Source organism: Neofelis nebulosa, chromosome X (genome assembly GCF_028018385.1).
Source record: "Neofelis nebulosa isolate mNeoNeb1 chromosome X, mNeoNeb1.pri, whole genome shotgun sequence".
Classification (NCBI taxonomy): domain Eukaryota; kingdom Metazoa; phylum Chordata; class Mammalia; order Carnivora; family Felidae; genus Neofelis; species Neofelis nebulosa.
This window is the reverse complement of record NC_080800.1, coordinates 275001-302049: the sequence shown is the minus strand read 5'-3', so window position 1 is coordinate 302049 and position 27049 is coordinate 275001. Positions and strand designations below refer to the sequence as shown.

The 27049-nt window shown below is 61.9% G+C and overlaps 1 protein-coding gene across 3 annotated transcripts in view; it reads left to right on the top strand.

Annotated features, from left to right (window-relative positions):
• Positions 1 to 27049, top strand: part of PPP2R3B (protein phosphatase 2 regulatory subunit B''beta) — a 68115-nt gene that overhangs the window by 997 nt on the left and 40069 nt on the right. The window contains exon 1 of one of the 3 annotated variants that reach the window (XM_058714636.1): positions 15479 to 16768. The exons of 1 other annotated variant lie outside the window; for it this stretch is intronic. In XM_058714636.1, coding sequence (XP_058570619.1) covers positions 16496 to 16768 — 273 coding nt within the window. In that variant the 5' untranslated portion in view covers positions 15479 to 16495. Of the gene's footprint in view, positions 1 to 15478; positions 16775 to 27049 lie in introns of those variants that run through there. One more of the 3 variants, XM_058714635.1, reaches the window with a different exon arrangement.

Here is a 27049-nt window from a genome sequence, read left to right as displayed (position 1 = left end):
GGCATCCGCTTCTCGGCAGTTTATCCCCCACTTCAGTAAGAATCTTAGAGGTTTCATCCCTCACTTGTCTACTTCTGGCCTTAAATCGTCTGCAATGGTTAGAGGCGGTCAGAGGTGTACGAGACTGTTGATTCCTAGCATTTAATACTGCGTCCGCGTACAGTAGTAAAACGTCCCCAGGTGTTACACAAAAAGGTATGGTTGGGTGCGCACAATGTACCTACGGTAGTCCTAAAGCCTGCAGTGTTCAGAACGTTCCAGGGGGACTTGTTGGTGACGTTCTAAACGTTCCCGTTGGACCTAGCGTCCCGTCCACCACGCAGGCTATCAGAGTACCGCTGAGTCACTGGTTTCCCAAGCACGAACGGACATGGCGAGCTGTACGGCCCTGCAGAGACCCGCTTGGCCCTAAATTACGGCTGGTTTTCTGAGCCGTTCTAAGGGATCTAGGACGCTTCCCAGAAAGTCCGTCTCCAAGGACACGGGAAGCAGTCTCCAAGGCAGAGCTAGAGACCGCGTGGCTTATCTCTACACCTGCAGGCCCCCCCCCTCTCCGACCATCCCTTGAGCTCTGGCCCAGTTCCCTGCCCCCCTGAACTGCACGGCCTCAGGGCTCTAGAGAATTTTGCCCGAATCGCTCGTTTTCTGAAGCAGTGGGATGTGTGACAAGGGCCAGAGCTCAGAAAGCTTACTCTAGTGGGGACAGTCTTATCCGTCCCCAGCATGGCATTCGTAGCCACCGGGATTGCTGAGGTCCCCAGCATGGCATTCGTAGTCCCCGGGATTGCTGAGGTCCCCAGCATGGCATTCGTAGTCCCCGGGATTGCTGAGGTCCCTGGCGTGGCATTCGTAGTCCCCGGGTTTGCTGAGGTCCCCGACGTGGCATTCGTAGTCCCCGGGATTGCTGAGGTCCCTGGCGTGGCATTCGTAGTCACCGGGATTGCTGAGGTCCCCAACATGGCATTCGTAGTCACCGAGGTACCTGAGGTCCCCAACATGGCATTTGTAGTCACCAAGGTACCTGAGGTCCCCAGTATGGCATTCGTAGTCCCCGGGATTGCTGAGGTCCCCAGCATGGCATTCATAGTCCCCGACGTGGCATTCGTAGTCCCCGGGATTGCTGAGGTCCTCAACGTGGCATTTGTAGTCCCCAGGATTGCTGAGGTCCCCAACATGGCATTCGTAGTCACCGAGGTACCTGAGGTCCCCAGTATGGCATTCGTAGTCCCCGGCGTGGCATTCGTAGTCCCCGGGATTGCTTAGGTCCCCAACGTGGCATTTGTAGTCCCTGGGTTTGCTGAGGTCCCCAATGTGGCATTCAGAGTCCCCGGGATTGCTGAGGTCCCCAATGTGGTATTCGTAGTCCCTGGGGTTGCTGAGTTCCCTGACGTGGCATTCATAGTCCCCGGGATTGCTGAGGTCCCCGACATGGCATTTGTAGTCACCTGGATACCTAAGGTCCCCGACGTGACATTCATAGTCACCTGGATACCTAAGGTTCCCGACGTGGCATTCGTAGTCACCTGGATACCTAAGGTCCCCGACGCATTCGTAGTCACCGGGATTGCTGAGGTCCTCAACGTGGCATTTGTAGTCCCCAGGATTGCTGAGGTCCCCAACATGGCATTCATAGTCAGTGAGATACCTGAGGTCCCCAGTATGGCATTCGTAGTCCCCGGGATTGCTGAGGTCCCCGACGTGGCATTCGTAGTCCCCGGGATTGCTGAGGTCCTCAACGTGGCATTCATAGTCACCGAGATACCTGAGGTCCCCAGTATGGCATTCGTAGTCCCCGGCATGGCGTTCATAGTCCCCGGGATTGCTTAGGTCCCCGATGTGGCATTTGTAGTCCCTGGGTTTGCTGAGGTCCCCAATGTGGCATTCAGAGTCCCCGGGATTGCTGAGGTCCCCAACGTGGTATTCGTAGTCCCCGGGATTGCTGAGGTCCCCGACATGGCATTCATAGTCACCGGGATACCTAAGGTCCCCAACATGGCATTCGTATTCCCCGGGATCGCTGAGGTCCTCAGAGTGGCATTCGCAGCGTCCGGGAATGTGAGCTCGTACTACGTGAACTGCCCGCTTTGTGTTTCGGTACGTTGCGGTCATAAAGCCCAACACCACTCAGAAGTGAATTCTTGTATTTTGTGACCGTGTGACCTTGTGTGAACGCTCTTGGGGCTGGAGGTATCGGCAGGTCAGCCCTGCCCGAGGAGGGCCACTTGGGCGAACAGGACGTATTTCTGTAGGGCAACCAACGAGGCACAGACAAGTGGGGATTAAGTTCCTCGGGTGCTCGAAGCAGGGAGAGCTTGGTTGTCTCCACTGGGAGAAATTGCAGGAACCGAGGGGACTCGGGGAAATCACTGGATTTAGTGGGAAGGGGCGAAGGGCGGGCGTTGCAGGAAGGAAGTTCAGACGGGCGACCCGATGATGAGCGTCCTGCCCGGCGGCCTGAGCGGGCTGACAGCGGAGGGCCTGCGGATGAGAGCCGGGACCCGTGGCTGTGCGTCTGAGGGGTTGGCCGGGACGCAGCGCTCTGGGCTGGGACGCGCACTTGCTTCCACTGCTGGCTGCACAGGCGTCTGAAACGTGTGCGTGCCGTGGGGGCGGGGTGTGCCCAGGACCCTAGGGGCGGGATGCTGGGAGCGGCTGGCAGGTGTGTGGACCTGCAGGGAGTCTGGGCGCAGGAGGGGTCACGGAGGGTCTGGCAGGTCCGCACGCCGGAGTCACAGATGTCGGCGGGAACCGCTCGCGGAGGCCCGGTGGAGATAGTTTCCTCCTCTGGTTCGCGGTTTCCGTGACCGGCGCAGGGAGTGGTTTTGAGGGAGAGCGGAATGCTTTTCTCCCCAAGAATTTTCAGAAAGTAGTGACGATCTCGTGTGGGATTTGAAGTTGGCTTTAAACACGTCTTCGCGTATTTGGAATTTTATGGACCGTATCCGTTGAATGTCGAGAACGAGTTACCCGAGAGGGCCCATCTTTTTACTGGGTCCCGATGGTAAGGCCCCTTCCCATAGTCCCCATCAGCGCATCGCGTCAGGCCGCGGTTACAGAGAGAGACCCGATGTCCGGCCGCGGGCGGGCAGGGCACGGAGGGCTGGTGCTCGGGGCTCTGAGGCACAGATTCTCACCGTGGAGAAACCCTTCCCACGGGCACAGACACACGACGGCTGACCGCGAGCCCTTTGCAGCCCAGCGGCTTGGGTTCTGCAGCTGGGAGGGAGGGGCGGGAGGAGCGCAGACCGTGGAAACGACACACGGCAGCCCCGACGCGCACGGAGTGCTGGGTGGCCGTGTGCGTGACCCGCCCAGGGACGCTCGCTAGACACTGATGGCGCCGTGTGTTCGGCCGACGTGTTACGTGAGAGGGGCACTGGGCACGTCTTGCCGGCTCTACGTGGGCAAAGCGGGGTCCTGAGCAGGAAGGGCTCCGTGCGTCCGTCACCCGCGATCCCAGCCAGCACGTCTGTGCCGCTCAGAACACTGACTGCGTCTGAGGAAGCTCTTTTGAAGGGAAGCCAGAGCGTAACGTGAACGGGCTGTTTGTTTACCTACGTCCTCTCCCAGCGACAAAGCCCAGGAGACGCAGGTCGAGGTGCCGCCCGTCCTGTGGGGCTGGTGGGCGCGGCTGCCACGTGCAAAGGACACGGCACAGTGAGGACAGCAGCTGAGGGCCCAGCTTGCCCAGTGACTGGCTGAGAGCTCCTCCGGCCCCTCCGGGGGGTGTGCGTCCCAGTAACCTCCTGCCGCCCTATTTTATTTAAAGTTTTTTTTTTTTTTTTTTTTTTTTTTTAATCTCGGAAAGAGGAGAGCGTCAGTGGGCAGAGGGGCCGAGGGAGAGAGAGCCGAGCTCTGAGGCCGACACAGGCCTCGATCCCATGACCCTGAGACCGTGACCTGAGCCGGAAGCAAGAGTCGGTTGCTGCACTCGCTGCTGAGCCCCCCCGGAGCCCCCCAGTAACCTTGTGCCACTTTAATTCGCGTTTCGTAGAGGAAACGATGTCCCGAGATGAGCACCTGACTTGCACGGATGACGGCCTAGTTCTCCGGCACGTCCCGGAGCGTTTTCAGCGCACACGGCTGAGAACGGAGTCACTCCTCACCCCTGGAGGACTTCAGTCGGAGCCGTGCCAACGTGCTCGCTGATGGCCCACTTCTGCCTGCCGCAGACGCCGCTGAGTAAATCGATGGCTGTAAAACCTACAGCCACATGTCAGATGTTTGATGCTTTAAAAACGTCCTTAAAACATCAAGAGTGCTTCCTGAGAAACATAGTTTGTGCCACACTCTTCCTTCCTTCCCGAAAAGTCTTTTCCCCCCAGAAATGGTAATTAACTTCAGAAAAACGTTCATGCATAAAATGCGCTAAGTAGAGTCCTAATTTGTTTCTTAAAAAGCTAATAGGGAGCGGATAAGAGTCCTGTGAGGTTCGGGGCGCCCGGGTGGCTCAGCAGGTTAAACATCTCGGTTTTGGCTCAGGTCATGATCCCGCGGGTCACGAGTTGGAGCCCCACATGGGGCTTGACGCGGACAGGGCAGAGCCTGCCTGGGATTCTCTCTCCTCCTCTCTCCGCTCCTCTGCCACTCGCTGTCTGTGTCTCTCTCAAAATAAATAAACTTTAGGGCGCCCGGGTGGCTCAGTCGGTTGGGCGTCCGACTTCAGCTCAGGTCACGATCTCGCGGTCCGCGGGTTCGAGCCCCGCGTCGGGCTCTGGGCTGACGGCTCGGAGCCTGGAGCCTGTTTCTGATTCTGTGTCTCCCTCTCTCTCTGCCCCTCCCCCGTTCATGCTGTGTCTCTCTCTGTCTCAAAAATAAATAAACGTTAAAAAAATTTTTAAAAAATAAATAAATAAACTTAAAAAAAAAAAAGAGCCCTGTGAGGCTCAGGTGGCAGACGGGCGGGCAGGTCTTGGACTGTGCACGCGGATCCCAGGACACTTCCCTCCACGGCCCCACGGGCAGGTCCAGCCTGGGACCTGGTTGTACCTGGGAGCGGGTCCTCCCGGGGAGCAGGCCCGACAGGTGTCACTCCCCTCCACGGTGCCGCCCGAGGACCACGGGACTCAGAGAGGTGTGGACACGCCGGGTGTCCCGTCCCCACAGGGACCTTCACTTGTCTGCAGCCCCGAAGGATGTGCTCGCCCCTCAAGGAGAAGGTGATGATGCAGACTGAACGGCGGTTGGAAGCAGTGGCCCCCAGCGCTGGTGCCCTTCACGGTCACGTCTGCGTTGTGTTGCTGATGCCGTCCCCCCCGTGAAGCCCCTCCTGATCCGAGACCTGGGGGAGCGGTTCAGCAGCGTCTGGGCTCGTGGCCGGGCCCTCAGTCTTTATGAACGAAGGGTCCTGTGCGTCCAGCCGGCTCTCGTGGTGCCTGCCGCACGCCACCCATCGCTCCCTCCCCACGCTGCCCCTTTGCTTTCCCCACACCCCTGCACCGCAGGGCTCACCCTGGCTGACCCGCGCTCCCTGGTCACCCTGCGGGCCTCTCCTGGGCTGTCACTGAGGCCCTCCTTCCCACAGGCTGGTGGCCCCTGGAGCTGCCCTAACGGAGACCAGTGAGCAGCTCAAAACCACAGGAGTGAACCCCCCCAGCTCTGGAGACCAGAAGGCTGAGACCCAGGCGGGGCAGGACCACACTCCCTCCGGAGGCTCCTTCCTGCCTCTTCCAGCTTCTGGGGCCCCAGGCGCCCCTGGGCTCGTGGCCGCGTCCCTCCCGTCTCTGCCTCGCGTCACGGGGCTTCTCCTCTGCGTGTGTGTCCCTCTTCTGTCTCTTACAAGGACACCTGCCGTTGCAGTCAGGGCCCCCCTCATCCAGGATGAGCCCACCTCAGATCCTTCACTTAATCTCCTCTGCAAAGACCCTATTCCCTAGTAAGGCGCCCTTCTGAGGTTCTGGGTGCGGGGTCCCTGCCCCCTCCCACTCCCGTCTCTCACCCCACCCGTGGACATCTGACGGGACGTGCTCGGCAGGTTTACTTTCTTAGCCTGTCTTCCCCAGCTGACGGTAAGCTGCAGCAGGGCACCGGTTTTATCCTTCTGCTCCCTGCTCCTTCCCCGGGGCCTGGACACAGAGCACGGTGCCCACAAATGGCTGTGGCGTGCAGGCACGTGAAGAGGGTCACGCCAGATTGCCCGGCTGGAGCCCGTGGCACCCGTGCGAATATAGGAGTAGAGACGGCAGAGAGAGAAAGGGAGATTAATTCACAAGTGAGCCTTGTTGCAGTGGCTTCCGGGGCACGAGGGTCCAGGTGCAGAACCCTCTGTCCTCCAGGTTCCCACGAGTCGGGGCCACGAGCACCCACCCACCCGTGGCTGCTTTGGAGAACCTCGCGTCCTGCGCCTGCTTTGGTGGAGCACGGGCCGTGGACGTGCTGGTCCTTGGCGTGTGTGTCGGCGCTCGGTCTCTTCATTGCGCAGCTGGCCTCCCGTGCGTGCGTCCGCCACGGGCTGTTCGTCATTCCGTATCGACGGGTCCCGCGGTCGCGTCCGCTCTTTGCTGTGAGTGACGCTGCCGGGAATGTTCGCGTCTGGGTCTTTGTGGACACGCGTTTTCACTTCTCGTGGACGGGGCCTGCGGACTCGTGTGGGAAGTCCGTGTCCCCTCCACGACAGAGCCAAAAGCGCTTCTGCAAGCCGTCCGGTCCCGTGCGCGTGCGGGTTCTCGCCACGGGTCCGGTGCGCGTGCACGTCCTCGTGTCCGCCAGCGTGTGTGCGTGCAGGTTCTCGCACTTCTGCGTCCCCACCGGCACCGCGAGTCCTGAGACGTTTTGTTTCAGCCGCTGGGGCCAATGTGTTGTGCCTCGCGGTTTCATTTGCGCTCTTACCTCTGCTTTCCGGTGAAGGTGAGCGAGTTTTCAGCGGCCCTTTCGCCGACGTGAAGCCTCTGTTCCAGTCTTTTCCCTGCTTTCAAAATCGGGGTACCTTTTAACGATTGAGTTGTAAGAGCTCTTTCTATATAACCTGGATGCGAGTCCTTTGTAAGATCCACGTTTTCCAGGAAATAAGCTGCAGGGGTCCATGAGGAGGGGAGGTGCAGGGGTTCCATGAGGAGGGGTGCAGGATGTCCATGAAGAGGTGGGTGCAGGGTGTCCATGAGGAGGGGGGTGCGGTTGCAGGGGCTCCGCGAGGAGGGGTCCAGGGGTCCGTGGCGGTGGGGGCTGCTGTCCTGAGGCTCCCGGAAGGCACCTGCATGGCTGTCTCGCTTCCCAGACTGACGCCTTGGCCGGGGATGCGTGTGTGACCGTGTACCTGGGCTCTCCCCCGCCACCAGGGACGCTGCCTGCATGTACATCAGGACAGCTTAGTGTCCCCTGCGGCTCGCAGCCGACCTCATGTGCCTGTCACCTTTTGAGGGCCTGCCCCCTCCCGGCACCTGCAGAGACACTGCAGAGGGAGCAGGACCACCGTGCCCGACGGGTGAATGGGTGGTGCTCCTCCATGTAGGACCCTCAAAACTCCCTTCCGCTGCGGAGACCCCCCCCCCCCCCCAGCCTGCTCCCCAGTGTAGCCAGTGTTTCGGCAACACCTGCGTCCTCCCGCAGCTGTGTTCTGAACGGCTGCCCTGGGACACAGATCACGGGCGGTCGAGCTCCCCGGTGTCCCCTGCCTGGTTGTTGTGTCCTTGCTGCGTTGTGTGGAGGGACCACGGCCTGTCCCCGGGTGGTTCCCCCTGTGCTCAGCGTCACGATGAGCTCTGCCGAGGACATCTGCAAACGAGTTTTGTGCGGACCCATGTTTTCCTTCGTTTCTCTCAGGTTCGTACCGAACGTGGAAATACTGGGTTTCGTGGGCGATGCACACGTCAGGTTTGAAAAAACTGCCAGACCGTTTTCCAAAGTGGTTGTGGCGTTTTACATCCCGCAAGGGAGGACCCAGGGCTCTGGTTCCTGCATTTCCTCAGCAGCCCTGGGTATCGCCAGGGATTCTTAACACGCTTTCTGGAACGTGGGCGTGTTGGGTCTCACTGCTTCCTTGTCCTGTCCTGTTTCCAGTAGGCTCTGTGCCCAGCTGGGAGCCCAGTGTGGGGCTTAAAGTCACAATCCTGAGATCAAGACCTGAGCCAGAATCCAGAATTGGACACTTACCTGACTGACACCCCCCCCTCCCCCCAGGAGCCCCACCGTGGTTTTCATACATGCTTCCTAAAACCTAACGGTGTTGGGGCGCCTGGGTGGCGCAGTCGGTTAAGCGTCCGACTTCAGCCAGGTCACGATCTCGCGGTCCGTGAGTTCGAGCCCCGCGTCAGGCTCTGAGCTGATGGCTCAGAGCCTGGAGCCTGTTTCCGATTCTGTGTCTCCCTCTCTCTCTGCCCCTCCCCCGTTCATGCTCTGTCTCTCTCTGTCCCAAAAAAAAAAAAAAAAAAAAGTTGAAAAAAAAAAAAAAAAAACCTAACGGTGTTGAGCATCTCTCCATAGGCGGTTTGTTGGTTTCTTTCTTTTGGTTTTGGGTTGTGTGTCTTTGCTGACGTGTTGATTCAAATCTTTTACCTGTTTTCTCTTCATTAGGCTCTGAGTTGTATTGTTAGTGTTCTCTGTGTGTGTGTATACTATTCCCGTAAGAGGCTGAGGATTTGCGAAGTCTGCAGCCCTGTGACTTTCTCTTTTTACTCTTGTCTTCGAAGCAGAAAAGTTTGTAATGTTCGCGAAGGACAATTTATCGATTATTTTCTTTTTGTCCCAAAAAGGGCATACTGTAATCTAAGCACTCTTTGCGAGACTCAGCTCAAAAAGATTTTGTCCTGTTTCTGTTAGAAGTTTCATAGGTTTTTCTTTTATTTTTTATTTTTTTATTTTTTATTTATTTATTTATTTTTTTTTAAAGTTTTTTGCCATGGCTCAACAGCTTTCTTTTTTTTTTTTTTTTTTTTTAACGTTTATTTATTTTTGAGACAGAGAGAGACAGAGCATGAATGGGGGAGGGTCAGAGAGAGGGAGACACAGAATTGAAACAGGCTCCGGGCTCTGAGCTGTCAGCACAGGGGCCCGATGCGGGGCTCGAACTCACGGACCGCGAGATCGTGACCTGAGCCGAAGTCGGCGCTCAACCGACTGAGCCACCCAGGCGCCCCTTTCTTTTATTTTTTAAAGTTTGTTTATTTATTTTGAGAGACAGTGCATGTAAGCAGGGGAGGGGCGGAGAGAGAGCACCCCAAGCCGGCTCCGCGCTTCGGGCGGCCCAGCCCCCGCCTCGGGCCCCGTCTCACCTGAGCCAAGATCAAGAGTCGGACACTTAACCCATCCAGCCGCTCAGGCCCCATATTTTGCCTTTAACTTAGATTTATGGTCCGTTTCGGGTTAATTTTTATGTGTTGCTCTACGTAAGTTTCTGGGGTTTTTTGTTTTTGTTTTTGTTTTTTTTTTTTTGAGTGCCTGGTTGTTGCAACAACATTTTTGAAAAGATGATTGTTTTTCCTTGAATTGTCCTGGACTTTGCCCACAGGCAGTTGGCACAGATGGCTGCATGTTTCTGGAGCGTCTTGTGATGCGTGGATGCAAACGTGTGTTTATTCACACGTGGCCCGCCCGGGTGCCGGCCACTGGCCAGCGAGCGGGAGGTCCGGCCTCCAGCTTTGGTCCAGGTTGTGGTGGAAACCTCTTGTCAGTGCTCGCGTGAAGAGGCTGATGAGATGTTCGTGGGGCCTGGCTGCTGTTTGGTCGCCTGGTGAGAGTTGGGGCCTGTCTGCTTTTGGGTAACTTGATGAGAGTTGGGGACCGTCTGCTGTTTGGGTCCCTTGGGGAGAGTTGGGGGACTGTGTGCTGTTGGGGTCACCCAGTGAGAGTTGGGGACTGGCTGCTCATTGGGTCACCTGGTGAGAGTTGGGGGCTGTCTGCTATTGGGGTCACCCGGGGAGAGTTGGGGCCTGTCTGCTGTTGGGGTCACCTGGTGAGAGTTGGGGCCTGTCTGCTTTTGGGTCACTTGGTGAGAGTTGGGGGCTGTCTGCTGTTGTGGTCACCTGGGGAGAGTTGGGGACTGGCTGGTGTTGGAGTCACCTGGTGAGAGTTGGGGACTGTGTGCTGTTGGGGTCACCTGGGGAGAGTGGGGGACTGTGTGCTTTTGGGGTCACCCAGTGAGAGTTGGGGGCTGTGTGCTGTTGGGGTCACCTGGTGAGAGTTGGGGCCTGTCTGCTTTTGGTTCACTTGGTGAGAGTTGGGGACCGTCTGCTGTTTGGGTCCCTTGGGGAGAGTTGGGGGACCGTGTGCTGTTGGGGTCACCCGGTGAGAGTTGGGGACTGGCTGCTCATTGGGTCACTTGGTGAGAGTGGGGGGCTGTGTGCTGTTGGGGTCACCCGGTGAGACTTGGGGCCTGTCTGCTGTTTGGTCACCTGGTGAGAGTTGGGGACTGGCTACTCATTGGGTCACTTGGTGAGAGTGGGGAGCTGTGTGCTGTTGGGGTCACCCGGTGAGACTTGGGGCCTGTCTGCTGTTTGGTCACCTGGGGAGAGTTAGGGCCTGTCTCCTGTTTGGGTCCCTTGGTAAGAGTTGGGGGCTGTCTGCTGTTGGGGTCACCTGGTGAGAGTCGGGGACTGTCTGCTATTGGGGTCACCTGGTGAGAGTCGGGGGCTGTCTGCTGTTGGGGTCACCTGGTGAGAGTCGGGGACTGTCTGCTATTGGGGTCACCCGGTGAGAGTCGGGGGCTGTCTGCTGTTGGGGTCACCCGGTGAGAGTCGCGGGCTGTCTGCTGTTGGGGTCACCTGGTGAGAGTTGGGGGCTGTCTGCTGTTTGGGTCACTTGGTGTGAGTGGGGGACTGTGTGCTGTTGGGGTCACCTGGTGAGAGTTGGGAGCTGTCTGCTTTTGGGTCACTTGGTGAGAGTTGGAGACCGTCTGCTGTTGGGGTCACTTGGTGAGAGTCGGGGCCTGTCTGCTGTTGGGGTCACCCGGTGAGAGTTGGGGACCGTCTGCTGTTGGGGTCACTTGGTGAGAGTTGGGGACCATCTGCTGTTGGGGTTACCTGGTGAGAGTTGGGGCCTGTCTGCTCTTTGGGTCACTTGGTGAGAGTTGGGGACCATCTGCTCTTTGGGTCACTTGGTGAGAGTTGGGGCCTGTCTGCTGTTTGGGTCACTTGGTGAGAGTTGGGGGCCATCTGCTGTTTGGGTCACTTGGTGAGAGTTGGGGGCTGTCTGCTGTTGGGATCACTTGGTGACAGTGGGGGCCTGTGTGCTGTTGGGGTCACCTGGTGAGAGTAGGGGACTGGCGGTGTTTGGGTCACCTGGGGAGAGTTGGGGGCTGTGTGCTGTTGGGGTCACTTGGTGAGAGTGGGGGGCTGTGTGCTGTTGGGGTCACCTGCAGAGAGTTGGGGCTGTCTGCTCTTTGGGTCACTTTGTTTGAGTTGGGGACCGTCTGCTGCTTGGGTCACTTGGTGAGAGTTGGGGGCTGTCTGCTGTTGGGATCACTTGGTGACAGTGGGGGCCTGTGTGCTGTTGGGGTCACCTGCAGAGAGTTGGGGACTGGCGGTGTTTGGGCCACCTGGTGAGAGTTGGGGGCTGTGTGCTGTTGGGGTCACCTGGTGAGAGTTGGGGACCGTCTGCTGTTTGGGTCCCTTGGGGAGAGTTGGGGGACTCTCCAGTTGGGTGCTTTTGGGGTCACCCGGTGAGAGTTGGGGACTGGCTGCTCATTGGGTCACTTGGTGACAGTGGGGGGCTGTGTGCTGTTGGGGTCACCTGGTGAGAGTTGGGGGCTGTCTGTTTTTGGGTCACTTGGTGAGAGTTGGGGACCATCTGCTGTTGGGGTCACTTGGTGAGAGTCGGGACCTGTCTGCTGTTGGGGTCACCTGGTGAGAGAGTCGGGGACTGTCTGCTGTTGGGGTCACCCGGTAAGAGTCGGGGGCTCTCTGCTGTTGGGGTCACCCGGTGAGAGTCGGGGGCTGTGTGCTGTTGGGGTCACCCGGTGAGAGTTGGGGGCTGTCTGCTATTGGGGTCACCTGGTGAGAGTCGGGGGCTGTCTGCTGTTGGGGTCACCTGGTGAGAGTCGGGGACTGTCTGCTATTGGGGTCACCCGGTGAGAGTCGGGGGCTGTCTGCTGTTTGGGTCACTTGGTGAGACTTGGGGACTTTCTGCTGTTGGGGTCACTTCGTGAGAGTTGGGGGCTGTCTGCTTTTGGGTCACTTGGTGAGAGTTGGGGACCATCTGCTGTTGGGGTCACTTGGTGAGAGTCGGGACCTGTCTGCTGTTGGGGTCACCCGGTGAGAGTCGGGGACCGTCTGCTGTTGGGGTCACTTGGTGAGAGTTGGGGCCTGTCTGCTGTTGGGGTCACCCAGTGAGAGTTGGGGCCTGTCTGCTTTTGGGTCACTTGGTGAGAGTTGGGGACCGTCTGCTGTTGGGGTCACCTGGGAGAGTCGGGGTGCTGCAGTCTTGACTCTGCTGGTCCTTGGTGGCCCGTGGGCATGAGCACCTGTCATTTCTTGAGGGCTCTGTGACTCCGTCAGCAGGGGTTCTCGGGAGGGGCGTAGGTCTTCCCGGTTTGTATCAACTCCTGCAAGGATGCCTCTCCCTGCCTTTGTGATGCCATTGTCTCAGTGACACTCTGAATCGTCACAGGTGCTGGGTGCAGAGACTACTGTTTTGCGCAGTGATCTCCATGAGATTAGATGAGGATCCTCTCTACCTGGGGGTGGGGGGGGGGGGTCATACTGTGTGTGAATAGATAGTCGTCCAACTGGGGCTTGAATTTGTTTTCTGGCCTGATTGCTCTGGCTGGGGTGTGCGGGAGGAGGGGGGGTCTTGTCGGGGAGCAGCGGGGGAGCAGCGGGGTGGATGTCCGCTGGGGTCAAGGGTGAAGTTAGTCCGGTGTCTTCATAGAGGCCGTGTCCCGGTGGGAGAGGTTCCCTTATGTTCCTGGTAAGGGGGATGTTTAAAGTGAGCCGGCTTTGGATCCGGTCCTTTTCTTTTTTTTTTTTTAAATTTTTTTTTTTCAACGTTTTTTATTTATTTTTGGGACAGAGAGAGACAGAGCATGAACGGGGGAGGGGCAGAGAGAGAGGGAGACACAGAATCGGAAACAGGCTCCAGGCTCCGAGCCATCAGCCCAGAGCCTGACGCGGGGCTCGAACTCACAGACCGCGAGATCGTGACCTGGCTGAAGTCGGACGCTTAACCGACTGCGCCACCCAGGCGCCCCGGATCCGGTCCTTTTCTTAAGATGCCATGAGTAGTAATGGGGGTTACTCTTCCTCTCTGCGTGCCTCCGTCCTTCTCCCTGCCTCCCTCTCCCTCCCCGTCTCCCCTTCCTCTCTTTCTGTCTCCTCTCACTCCATCAGGCTCTCTGGCCCCCAGGCCTTCCCTCCCTCCCTCCCTCTTTCTGTCTCTCCCCCCTCCCTCCCTCCCTCCTGGTCTCCCTCAGTCTCTCCCTCCCTCTGTCCCTCTTCCTTTCTCCCCTCTCTTTGCACCTCCTTCTCTCCCTCCTTCTCTCCCTCCTCCCTCCCTCCCTCTCCCTGTCTTCTGTCTCTTTGCCCCTGCCTCTCTCCCTCCCTTCCCCTCTGTCCCTTCCTTCCACGTGTCTGTCTCTGTCATAAGTACCTTTGAAACTTTGAAGAACTGTTGAACTTCCCCTGATATTTATTTACAAGTCAACAAGTGAGTAAAAGCTTCCTTTTTTTTTTTTTTTTAATTTATTTGGAATAAATCTTCTGGTTTATGTAGCAAGATTTTCCTGGACCTGCTCAGGTCTGTTTCACGTTTTACGCACTGGCTCACGCTAATGCTGCTGACACACTCGTAGTTGTGTCCCCGCAGAATTTTTATTTATTGACTCCTTTGTATAATTTTTTCAGAGAGAGTCCAGTGGGGGAGGGGCAGAGAGAGCGTGGGAATCGTAAGCAGGCTGCACCCTGAGCTCTCGTGGGGTCCAGCCAGGACCCTGGGACCAAGTCCTGAGCTGAAACCAAGAGTCGGACCCTCAACCAGCTGGGCCGCCCCGGTCCCTGCGTCACTGCTCACGCGTGAAGGAGAAAGCCTGGAGAGCTTCACCTCAGTGGTGGAGGTTCACAGACCTTGCTGGCTCTGCCCGCGGTCCCTGAGCAGTTTCCGGGTTCCGCGGGCTTTGCCGCCGGCCGCCGTGACGTCACCGTTGCTGCCGTTGGCTCGGCTGCGTGGACGCAGCTCCCCAGACTTGGAGACTAAGCGGGTGGCGGCCGGGGGGCTCAGTCGGTGGAGTGGCCCACCTCGGCTCACGTGGCGATGTGACAGTCGGTGGGTTCGAGGCCCGCGTCGTGCTGTGTGCTGACGGCTCGGAGCCTGGAGCCTGCTTGGGATTCTGTGTGTGTAGGTCTCTGCCCACCCCCCCGCCCCCCCCCCCCCCCGCTCGCGTTCTCTCTTTCTCAGAAATCAACGTTAAAAAACTTAAAAAAAAAAAAAACAAAAAAAAACAGGGGCGCCTGGGTGGTTCAGTCGGTTAAGCGGCCGACTTCGGCTCAGGTCAGGATCTCGCGTGATCTCGCGTGATCTCGCGTGATCTCGCGTGATCTCGCGTGAGTTCGAGCCCCGCGTCGGGCTCTGTGCTGACCGCTCAGAGCCTGGAGCGTGTTTCGGATTCTGTGTCTCCCTCTCTCTCTGCTCCTCCCCTGTTCATGGTCTGTCTCTCTGTCTCAAAAATAAATAAACGTTAAAAAAAAAAAAATTAAAAAACAAACAACAACAAAGAAAGGAAGAAAGGAGCACTTTGGCTGCGCTCACCGCCCTCTGCTGGTGCCCTTGGGAGCAGCTCCCTTGGGCCGTTCTGCGTCTGTGGCCAGTGGCCCACGCGTGTGCTCCGCGTGGGCTCCAGCCCGCCACCCCGCGTGTGCACGGCCGGGCTGTTCCAGGCAGGGAGAGGGCTCCCGCGTGCCGTGGCGAACGCCCTCCTGTCCGCAGCAGTGAAGTGTGGCCACCGCCCCAGCCCAGGGCCGGGGAGGGACATCCACCTTGCGTCCGTCCTTCCTCGCGCGCACAAGTGACCTGGGGGTTGGGGGCAGCAGGGCAGGGCCTGCTCGTGCTCGCTACACAAGTCGCAGCTCTTCCCAGCTCTTCCCGAAGGTGTGCAGGGACCCAGGGCAGCGGAGTAAGATCAGCAGGTGGGGCCACACTGCACTCTGATCTGTGACTGGTTCCTGGGTCTGGTCGTTCCAGGGGCGCGGGGCTCGCGGGGCCTACCTGCGAGTGGCACCTGGGTCTGGGTGTGCACGGTGCGGTGCAAGCCCTGTCCTGCGGCCTCACGCACCTGCCCCAGGTCGTGCAGCGCCCGCTTTCCTCTGCTGGTTGGCACACACGGCCCTGGTCGGCCTGTCCGGGAGACCTCAGAGCGCTTGGCGGGGATCCGTGACATTCAGGAAGCGGGGCAGGTGGATGCACCAGGGCAGACGCAGAAGAAGAGGACGCCAGAGGCGGACGTGCCTCCCCAACAGCAGTTGGAACCGGGAGGGGGGCAGGGGTGCTTCGAGACGCGCTCTGTAAGGCTACGCCCCCCCCCCCCCCACGGCCTCCGTGATGTGACCTGTTGCGAAAGGCGTGTAGGGACTCTGTGTGCATGTAGGGGCACGGCAGGGGTGAGGGTGTCTGGGAGTCCCCACTCCGGGCCCCGTGCGGGTGTCCGGGGGACCCTGTTGTGGGCCCGTCTTCTGTGCTTTCCGCCCACAGCAGAACCTCACTCTCAGTTGCATCCGGCTCAGGTCACGATCTCTCGGTTCATGAGTTCGAGCCCCGCGTGGGGCTCTGGTTGACAGCTCAGAATCTGGATCCTGCTTCGGATTGTGTGTCTCCTCTCTGTCTGCCCCTCCCCTGCTCTTAAGCTTGCTGGCCCTCCCCCCTCTCCACATCTGTGTGTGTGTGTCTCCCTCTCTCTCTCTCAAAAATAAGTAAACTGCGAAAAATTCTGAAAAAGAAGTTACACTGTGTGTTCTACGTAACCTACATCATATTCTACGTGATTTTCCTCGTGGAGGGTGGCAGGAAACCTATAAAATCCTGCCTCTTTCCCGCGCCCCGTTGGTGAACGGGCAGAGTCACAGGACCCTCTCCCCTTTGTCTTCTGGGCTCTTAAGGGCAGAGTCGAGCTGTGGCAGGGCCGACCCGTGTTTTCGGCTGGATTTCAGGGAGGGCGCAGCCGCTCTGGGCTCCCGGGCACCAGGCAGGGCCGCGGAGCGAGCTTGGAACAGGCTGTCTGGTGTCGGGGACAGGGAGCTCCCGTGCGAGCCCTCCCCGCCTGTGCTCAGGGGCTGGTGGCTCCCCAGGTCACTTCACGTGTCTGCCCGGAGGCTCTGTGCACCCCCACTCCCGGAACCAGCAGGGCTGTCCCCCAGATCTCGCCTTCCCGACCTGTTTGCTCGCCACGGGACGGGGCCGCGCGGGGAGCTGGCTCCCGCCAGGCGCTCCCTGCCGTGCGGCCGGCCACCAGCCACCAGCCACCGGCCCGCGGGGAGGAGCAGCAGGGCGCCCCCTCCCCCTCCCGCGGCCATGTGCCCTCCTCAGCCTGTGGAATGCGGGCGGCCCCGGGCCGGCCCCCAGAGCGCCTGGCCGGCCACGCATGGAGCGCCCTGAGCCCGGCCGCCCAGACCGTCCCGCCGGGCGCAGCCGCTACCCTGAGCCCGCCGGCCCCGGCCCGGCCCAGCCCCGAGAGCGAGAGCGAGAGCGCAGCGTGTGGCCCGGCCCCCGGCGGCCCGTGCGAGCCGACATGCGGCTCAGGGAGCTGTCCCTGCGCCAGGACCCCGACCTGAGGCAGGAGCTGGCCTCGCTGGCCCGCGGCTGTGACTTCGTGCTGCCCTCCCGCTTCAAGAAGAGGCTGAAGGCCTTCCGGCAGGTGCAGGTGGGGTGCGCCTGGGCCCTCGCTGGGCCCTGCGGACTGGGGCTGGGGGGCCGCTCCGGGGCAGGGGCAGGCGGGCCGAGGGCTGGGGGGCCGCTCCGGGGCAGGGGCAGGCGGGCCGAGGGCTGGGGGGCCGCTCCGGGGCAGGGGCAGGCGGGCCGAGGGCTGGGGGGCCGCTCCGGGGCAGGGGCAGGCGGGCCGAGGGCTGGGGGGCCGCTCCGGGGCAGGGGCAGGCGGGCCGAGGGCTGGGGGGCCGCTCCGGGGCAGGGGCAGGCGGGCCGAGGGCTGGGGGGGCCGCTCCGGGGCAGGAGCAGGCAGACCGGGGCTGGGGGGCCGCTCCGGGGCAGGTGGGGTGCGTCTGCGCCCTCACCGGGCCGCGCGGACCAGGGGCCGTGCCACAGGCGGGGTCTCACCTGCCGTCCCTCGCTCGTGCCTCCCAGTGCGGCCAGAGGTCCCGATTGCCCGGGGAGCCTTCTTCCCGCGGAGCCCCGCCTCGGCTTGCCTGAGGTTCTGGCGGGTTGGGTGTGTGCAGCCAGGACGCGCCCCGGAGCCGGGCTGCGGAGCCGGGCTGGGAGCGTCGACCCTCTTTCACTCCAGCTGCTGGCTGGCACCCTTCCTGGTGCACACAGGAAACGGCTGGTGAGAGGGGAGCTTTGCCTGCCTTGTCCCCAGATCCTGCCCCTCTGTGCTCCGGCCCCAGCTCCCTCCCGGGCTCTGGGGAGATAGTTGCGCCCCGCACCGGCCAGAGCGGGCGCCGGGCGGGCGTGAGGAACCAGGCGGCTTGGGAACTGCACGACCGTCACACAGACTCACGACGCTCACGGGTGCTCGGACGAAAAAGCCTGTCCTGTCTGCGTGTGCGTGAATCCTGTGAGGCCAGCGCGTCCTTTCCACGTCGGGCTTTCCGGGACCCCCTCTCGCCCTGTAGTGCCGGGGTTGGGGGGAGGGGCTGTAGGTACCCGCGGGGCTCCGCTCCCCCTCTCTCCCCCCACAGGCCTTGCACCTGGCTTCCTGACACCCCATGAAACACTCGCGTTTTCCCTGCAGCCGACAAGTTATCTCCGGGAACGTAGGGTGCAGGGATAAAAATTGACCCCAAATCGCACAGTGCGTTTGGGGAGACAAGGGCCGGCCTTGTGTGGATGTTGCAACTGGAGTATTCTTTCGGGTCCCGTCTCCACTGGTACACGAACTCCTGGGTTGTCTCTGACCTCCGTGTTCAGGTTCCCAGATTTTGTCCAGACCCGATCACGGTTGCATGCCTGTTCCTTGTGTTTAAGGACAGGGGGTTGGAATCTTTATGACCGTGAAAGTGATTTCCTTTCATGCACCGGGAGACGGACGTTCGGTGGTTAACGTGTCTCACGCGTGGTTCACGAGGGTGTCGGTGGTTTTCGAAGGCGTCACGGCGGTGGGGCGGCGACTGGCTGTGAAGGGCTCAGAGGACACAGTTGCATTAGCGGAGCTGCTGATCTCACGCGCATCAGCGCTGGGGAGACCGGGTCTCCTCTAACGGCTAAGTGTTTCACGGTACAGATGATCTATTTTGACGGTGTTTTGCAGGGGTGACCGGGTAGAGCGGGTGTTCCCCAGGGTGTGTGGGGGTGAATCGGGGTGTCTCTCGGGGAGAGGCGGGGGGTTCTCCAGGCTTCCTTCAGCCCACAGTGTCTCGATGTGGATGTGGCCGTGGCCCTGGGCGGGTCAGCACGTGTCCCTGGTGGACTGGGGCCCTGGGCCTGGGGGAGGCTGTGATGAGGGGAGGGAGGTGCTCTGAGCGGTGGCGCATGGGAGGAAGGGAGATGGGGAGCATGGGATGGAGCGATGGCAGAGCCTGTGGGGGAGGGACTAGGGCGGACAGGACAGCCTGGGGGGCTGCTGGGAGGCTGCGGGAGGGGGGGGAATGAGACTAGGGGAGACCTGGGGTGTGGGAGGAGAGGAAAGCTGGGGAGAGGGGGTGAGATGAGGGGACAGGTGGGGGAGGGGAGATGAGGGGAGAGGTGTGGGGGGGAGATGAGGGGAGAGGTGGGGGAGGGGAGATGAGGGGAGAGGTGGGGAGGGAGGATGAGATTAGGACAGAGATGGGGGAGGGGAGGGGAGAGGTGGGGAAGGGGGAGATTAGGACAGCAGTGGAGAGGGGAGGTTAGGGGAAGGGTGGGGGCGGGGAGGGGAGGGGAGATTAGGGGGGAGGTGGGGAAGGGGGAGATTAGGACAGCAGTGGGGAGGGGAGGGGAGATTAGGGGACAGATGGGGAGGGGAGGGGAGATTAGAGGAGGGGAGGCGAGATTAGGGGAGAGGTGTGGAGGGGGAAGGGAGGGGAGATTAGGGGAGAGGTTGGGGTAGGGGTGGTGAGATTAGGGGAGAGATGGGGGAGGGGAGGGGAGGGGAGATTTGGGGACAGGTGGGGAAGAGGAGGATGAGATTAGGGGAGAGAGGGGAGATTAGCGGATAGATGGGGAGGGGAGGGGAGGTTAGGGGAGAAGTGGGGAGGGGAGAGGAGATTAGGGGAGAGGTGGTGGAGGGAGAATGAGATTAGGAGATGGATGGGGGAGGGGAGGGGAGTGATGGGGAGGGGAGGGGAGGTTAGGGGAGAGGTGGGGAGGGGAGAGGTAGGGAGGGGAGAGGAGATTAGGGGATAGGTGGGAGAGGGAGAATGAGATTAGGGGAGATGTGGGGGAGAGGGAGGGGAGATTAGCGGAGGGGAGGGGAGTATAGAGGAGAGGTGGAGATGGGAGATTAGAGGAGAGTAGTGGAGATTAGGGGAGAGGTGGGGAGGGAAAGTGAGATTAGGGTAGAGGTGGAGAGGGGAGATTAGGGGAGACGTCGGGGAGGGGAGATTAGGGGTGAGGTGGGGAGGGGAGGATGAGATTAGGGGAAATGTGGGGGAGGGTGGTGAGATTAGGGTTGAGGGAAGGGGAAATTATTGGAGAGGTGGGGAGGGGAGGGGAGGTTAGTGGAGAGGAGGGGAGATTAGGGGAGAGGTGGGGGAAGGGAGATTAGGGGAGCGGTGGGGAGGGGAGGGGAGGTTAGGGGAAAAGTGGGGAGGGTGGTGAGATAAGGGTTGAGGGGGGGGAGATTATTGGAGAGGTAGGGAGGGGAGGGGAGATTAGGGGAGCGGTGGGGAGGGGAGGGGAGATTAGGGGAAAAGTGGGGAGGGTGGTGAGATAAGGGTTGAGGGGGGGGAGATTATTGGAGAGGTAGGGAGGGGAGGGGAGATTAGGGGAGCAGTGGGGAGGGGAGGTTAAGGGAGAGGTGGGGGCAGAGAGAAAGCGGAGGGTGTGGTGGAGAGAGGGACTCGGGTGACGACCGTGCCGCTCGCTCCATGTGCCCCTGGACGGGGGGCCAGAGGGCTGTGTGGACCGTGGCCACGTGTCCTTGCCCTGAGCTCGCTGTGGCCCTCAGCTGAGTGGCACACACGTGCCTGCCCCCTGCCTGCCCGTCCTCCTGGGGTTCCTCCTGTGTAGCCTTCTGCACACCCAGACTCCACATGCTCCCCTGCGCGTCCCTGGGACGCTCTCCCGCACCCCCCCTCCGCCCAGGGCGGGTGCCCCTGCCCAATCCAGGACCCGAGCTGTCATCCCCCCCGCGGAGAATCCCCCCGCCAGCCTGGCCCCCGGCTCCTGGGCCCCCGCTGTTCTACGGTGTGGCACCACCCGTCCCGGCCGGCCTCCCCGCGGGGCCCTCGCACGGGCACACAGGCCCCACACGGTGCCGCGTGAGACCTCCGGGGTCGCCGTCCCCAGGGACGCCTCGTGAGGTGAGCTGAAAGCTGAGCAGGGCCATGGTGCCACGCGAGGCTCGCCCCCTTGATGCCTGTTCGCAGGGCCGGGAGTGGACATGAGCCTCCCCGTGCGCGGCTGTGGGCGCGGGTGGCCCTCCCCTGCCAGGCCCTGGCATCCACACATGGCGGGGTCGCGGCCTCATCCACGTTTTGCAGCCCCCCCCCCCCCCCCACCGCGCTCCGGGCCCCATGGGCGTCATGGCTCCAGGTCCCTTGGCAGTCCGGTGTCCAGCCCGCCCCCACCAGCGCCCCGACGCAGACAGCAGAACCCCCTGACGTGGGGAGAGCGTGGCACACCCCATCCCGTGTTGGGGTCACTAACGCTCCTGTTTTAAACACTGAGCCCGAGTCCCGTTTGTGCGTCCGGCACGTGGCCTGCAGTCCTGTTGGTGAGCCCCCGCCAGCTGGCGGGCTGGGGCTGGCTCGTGGCCCGCGGGGCCCTCTTGGCCCGGCCACGGCGTCCAAGGGGGTGCCGGCTCGCGTGCATCCCGGGCGACGGTCCGCCCTGCGGTGCCACGGGGCTGAACCCCCCGTGCCTGGCGTGGCTCAGCCTGCCCTTCTCTCGTGTCCCGTCACGTCGGACGTCCCAGCCCTCGACCCCTGAGCACCTGAGGCCGGTGGTCGGAGCAGACGCGGACACAGAGACACGGCGCCCACGCCTTCCGCGGGAGACGCCGTTGTCCTCCAGAGGGGCCGCACGGGCGTCGACAGGGCCCCCGGTGCGCCCGCGTGGACAGCCATCCGCGGGCAGCCATCCGCTCTGTGGCTCTGGGGCTGCGCGGGAGTCAGTGCCCTGGACTGACGTAGCTGCGTGGGGAGGTGTTCTCTCTCTCTCTCTCTCTCTCTCTCTCTCTCTCTCTCTCTCTCTCCCACTCTCCCACTTCTTGCGCGCTCTCTCTCTGTGTCTCTCTCGCTCTCGCTCTCTCACTCTCTGTCCCTCCCTCCCTCTTTCTCCTTCCGTCTTCCTCCCACTCTCCCACTTCTCTCTCTCTCTCACTTCTCTCTCTCTCTCTCTCACTTCTCTCTCTCTGTCTCTTGCTCTCGCTCTCTCGCTCTGTCCTTCCCTCCCTGCCTCTTCCTCCCTCTCTCCCACTTCTCTCTCTCTCTGTCTCTCTCTCGATCTCACTCTCGGTCTCTGTCCCTCCCTCCCTCTTCCTCCCTCCCTCTTCCCCCCTCTCTCCCTCTCTCTGTCTCTCTGTCTCTCTCTCCCTCCCTCTCCTCTGTCTTCCTCCTTTTCTTCCTCAGAGAGCATATCCAGCACGACCGCGGGTGCACCTCCTTCGGGTCCAGGACAGGTCTGTCCCATGTGCTGGAGGTCAGGGAAGGCCCCGCGCGGTCCCCGCGGAACCCGCGGAGGCCTGCCTCGGGGCCCCGGGAGGTGGCCGGCTCCCAAGGACGCCCCGTGTGCGGACGGGAATGTGTGTGCGCCAGCTGTGCTGGGCCGAGCTCTATTTATGTCCCAGAGATTAAACTTGTGAATCTCGCGTGGCCGCACACGGCTGTTTTCTCTCTCCCTGTCCATCCGTCCGTCCGGGCTGCTTCTCAGCGGCGCCCGGGGGCACGGAGCTCAGCCTGCGTCCCTGCCAGGCGGCCGCGTGGGCACCAGAGCGCTGACGCTGCGGGTCGAGTCGCGGGGGCCTCCATGACGGCCCCTGTGCGCTGTGGTGTGGTGCCGACGCGGGACGTCCCCGCGGTGCCGTGCGGACGGCAGAATCGCAGCCACCGCTGCCTTCCCACACTTCCAAGACGCGTGCAGCCTGGGCCCTTACGTCGTACGTGCACCTCTGTTTTATTTTAACATTTACTTATCTTTGAGAGAGCACACGACAGATCGCCAGCAGGGGAGGGGCAGAGGGACAGGGAGGCACAGAATCCCAAGCAGGCTCCAGCCTCTGAAGGCCCAGCACGGAGCCCGACGCGGGGCTCGAACTCACGGACCGCGAGGTCCTGACCCGAGCTGAAGTCGCAGGCCTAACCGACCGAGCCACCCAGGTGCCCCCCCAAAATTCTTTTTTAATGTTTATTTAGTTTTTGAGAGAGAGAGAGAGAGAGCACAAGTGGCACGGGCCAGACAGACACAGAGTCGCACGCAGGCTCCAGGCTCCGAGCCATCAGCACAGAGCCCCATGCGGGGCTCGAACTCACGGACTGCCAGACCGTGACCCGAGCCGAAGTCGCAGGCCTAACCGACTGAGCCACCCCGGCCCCCTCACGCGCGTCTATTCTAAACACATGCTGTTTTTTAGGTGTGCCTGGGTGGCTCCTTCAGTTGGGCGTCCCACTCACGGTTTAGGTCAGGTCGTGACCACACAGGTCGCGAGTTTGTGCCCCTGCATTGGGCTCACTGCTGACCGTGCACAGCCTGCTTGGGATTTCCTTCCTCCCTCCCTCCCTCCCTCCCTCCCTCCCTCCCTCCCTCTCTCCCTCCCTCCCTCTCTCCATCCCTCCCTCTCTCCCTCCCTCCCTCTCTCTCTGCCCCTCCCCTGCTTGTGTGCTCTCTCAAAATACACAAGAGGACTCTGGTACTCCTGGGTGGCTCAGTCGGTTGAGCGTCTGACTTCGACTCAGGTCCTGATCTCACGGTTCGTGGGTTCAAGCCCCGTGTCGGGCTCTGTGCTGACACTTCGGAGTCTGGAACCTGCTTCGGATTCTCTGTCTCCCTCCCTTTCTGACCCTCCCCTGCTCACACTCTGTCTCTCTCGCTCTCTCCCTCCCTCTCTCCCTCCGTGTCTCTCTCTCTCTCTCTCTCTCTCTCTCTCTCTCTCTCTCAAACATACACATTAAAGAAACCCTAATAAATAAGTAAATTTTAGATAAACAGATGCTTTCTTTGATTTATCCTCCGTGGAATATCTTGCGTCTGTTGTTTTTTCTCGCCCTTTCGTTTGTCTCTGCGTTCGCAGCGGACGCTGCCCCCGCCCCCCCGCTTGTGCTACAACTGTCACCTGCCTCAGTTTCCCAGGTGCAGAAGTGGCTGAAGGCCTCCCTCTGTGTTTCTGCGCCGTGACTGCAGATGGCTCGTTCTCCTCGGCGCTTTGGGGAGGTGTGGAGTCCTGACGTGTTGATGCGTTTCCCCCGGAAGGACGCTGCTGCTTTCAGGCCCTGCCCGTCTGGCACGACTTTACGTTTTGCGCTTGGGGGCCGGGGGCTGGGGGCGGCAGGCCGAGCGCAAGGTCCCGGGGGGGGTCCCCCAGGGCCAGCCCCCGGGGGCCCGTGGTATCTCGCAGGGTAGAAATGCAACATGAGCCACAGGACGGGAAGACGGTTTGCTGAGTAGCGTGGCTGGCGGAGAAAAGAGGACAGGGCGTCTGGGAAAGTCAGAGACGAGAGGAGGCGTGTGCTCGTGGCTTGGGACGAGGGGTCCGTATTGGAACAGGGTCTCGGGGGGGGGGGGGGGTGCGGCACCAGGAAGCGGACGAGGGTCCCATCTGGGGCGAGTGTGCGGTGAACGCCGGTGTCCCTCCATAAGTCACAGCCGGGGGTCCCGCCGTCCACGTCAGCCGAGCTTTGCTCAGAGCTGACGTCCCGGCCGGGGTCTGGGGCCAGGGTGTTGGGTGTGCGTCAGGCGTCGGGGCCGAGGCCATCACGGCTCAAGCAATGCTCTTCCCTGCTTCCCCCTGGGACAGGGCACAGCTCGTCTGCTCGTTCGCGGGCCAGGTGCGGGACGTGCGTGGACGGGGCCGGGCGGGAGGACAGAACGGCAGACAGCAGCACGTGGGAGACCCCGAGGCCTCCCTGCTGGCAGAGGACGTCAGTCAGCGCGGTTCGCGGACGCGAACCTCCCTCCCTCCTTTTCCCCCTCCTTCCCTCCCTCCTCCCCCTCCCTCCCCCTCTCCTTATCCCCTCCCTCCTCCCCTCCCTCCTCCCCTCCCCCTCCCTCCACCCCTCCCTCCTCCTCTCCTTATCCCCTCCCTCCTCCCCCTCCCTCCTTCCCCCTCCCTCCTTCCCCCTCCCTCCTTCCCCCTCCCTCCTTCCCCCTCCCTCCTCCTCTCCTTATCCCCTCCGTCCTCCCCGTCCCTCCTTCCCTCCCTCCTCCCCCTCCCTCCTCCCCCTCCCTCCTTCCCCCTCCCTCCCCCTTTCCTTATCCCCTCCGTCCTCCCCGTCCCTCCTCCCCATCCCTCCTCCTCTCCTTATCCCCTCCCTCCTCCCCCTCCCTCCTTCCCCTCCCTCCTTCCCCCTCCCTCCCCCTCTCCTTATCCCCTCCCTCCTTCCCCCTCCCTCCCTCCTTCCCTCTCCTTCCTCCATCCTCCTTCCTCGCCCTCTCTCTTTCTTTCCCTCTCCCGCCCTCCCTCCCTCCTTCAATTCCCACCCGCGCCCTGCCTTCCCCCCTCTTCCCCCTCCCTCCCTGCACCACACTCTCCCATGTTGTCCCCCCCACCACACCCTGCTTGCATGCACTGTCTGCAGCTCTGTGTAGAGGTTCAGACCCCTGGAGCACTCAGCTGGCCTGTCCCGCCGTGCCAGCCCCCACGGTCCCCGGGGCCCCCCCAGTGACTGAACAGAGGACAAGTCTCGGGAACACGTGCATGTCTGGGACGTGAGGCTTCTGAGTGCTGAGGACTGGACAGAAGGGCCTGATGACAGGGACGGTCCTGATGTGTGACTGAGGGCACCGGACTGTCGCTGACGTGTGACTGAAGGCATGGGGACCGTCCTGACACGTGACTGAGGGGACACAGGGCTGTCCCTCACGTGTGACTGTCCCTGATGGGGTGACGGGGCCCATCCTGACGTGTGACCAAAGAGGACACAGACCGTCCCTGATGTGTGACAGACAAGGACACAGACTGTCCTGGCACGGGACCAGGGAGGACACAGAGCCATCCCTGACGAGTCACTGAGGAGGACACAGGACCGTCTGTGAGCTGTGACTGAGGAGGACAGAAACCGTCCCAGAGGGGTTACTGGGGACAGCAGAGGACGGGGGCCGGACCGAAGGCGTGTCCAGGGAGTACGGAGCATGTTGAGCCACGACCAGGGAGGACAGGGACCGTAAGGAGGGGTGACCCGGGCGACGGAGACCGTATTGGACCCTGACCCAGGAGGGCGGGGACCATGTTGAGCGGTGACCGGGGAGGAGGGGGACACCGGAGAGGTGGTCGTTGAGCCGGGAGGAGGTCCCGCCGGCGGAGGGAACGACCCCTGGGACACGGCCCGGGACGTGCCCTGTGCTGTGCCTGCTGGCGCGGTGCGTGTGCAGTGCTCGGAGCGTGTGTGTGTCCGCCGCTGACCGACGGGCTTGCGGCTTCTGGCGGGTCCCGCCGTGGGGCCTGTGCTTGTAGCTCCCTGCGTGGTGGGCCTGCCTGTCCTCCCAGCTGGGCTCCCCCCCTCCTCCCTGTGCCCCGAGCCTCCTGTCCTCACAGCCGGCCTCCCCCACCCCTCCTCCCTGTGCCCCAAGCCTCCTGTCCTCCCAGACGGCTCTCCCACCTCCTCCCTGCCCCGAGCCTCCTGTCCTCGCAGCCGGCCTCCCCCACCCCTTCTCCCTGTGCCCCGAGCCTCCTGTCCTCCCAGCCGGACTCTCCCGCCTCCTCCCTGCCCCGAGCCTCCTGTCCTCCCAGCCAGCCTCCCCTGCCTCCTCCCTGCCCTGAGCCTCCTGTCCTCGCAGCCTCCTGTCCTCGCAGCCAGCCTACCCCCGCCATCCCTGTGCCCCGAGCCTCCTGTCCTCCCAGCCAGCCTCCCCCGCCTCCTCCCTGCCCCGAGCTTCCTGTCCTCACAGCTGGGCTCCCTCCCCTCCTCCCTGTGCCCTGAGCCTCCTGTCCTCCCAGCCAGCCTCCCCGCCTCCTCCCTGCCCTGAGCCTCCTGTCCTCGCAGCCTCCTATCCTCGCAGCCTCCTATCCTCACAGCCAGCCTCCCCCAACCTTCATCCCTGTGCCGCAAGCCTCCTGTCCTCACAGCCGGGCTCCTTCCCCTCCTCCCTGTGCCCCGAGCCTCCTGTCCTCCCAGCCAGCCTCCCCCACCGCCCTGCCTTGAGCCTCCTGTCCTCGCAGCCTCCTGTCCTCGCAGCCAGCCTCCCCCCCCCACCCCTGTGCCCTGAGCCTCCTGTTCTCGCAGCAGGCCTCCCCCCACCTCCCCGTGCCCTGAGCCTCTTGTCCTCGCAGCCTCCTGTCCTCGCAGCCGGCCTCCCCCCTGCTCCTTCCTCCTCCTCCTGTTGGTGCCCTGCTTCCTGCAGTGCCTTCCCTCCTCACTCCCTTCCTCCCTCATTGCCTCCCCCCTTCTTGCCCAATTCCCTCACTGCCCCCCCATGCCCTCCCCCTCACTGCCTCCCCCTGCCTGCCCTCCCCATCACTACCTCCTGCTGCCTGCCCTCCCCTCTCACTGCCTCCCCCTGCCTGCCCTCCCCTTCACTACCTTCCGCTGACTGCCCTCCTCCTTCACTGCCCCCTCACTGCCTCCCCCTGCCTGCCTTCCCCCTCACTGCCCTCCCCCCTCACTGCCTCCCCCTGCCTGCCTTCCCCCTCACTGCCCTCCCCCCTCACTGCCTCCCCCTGCCTGCCTTCCCC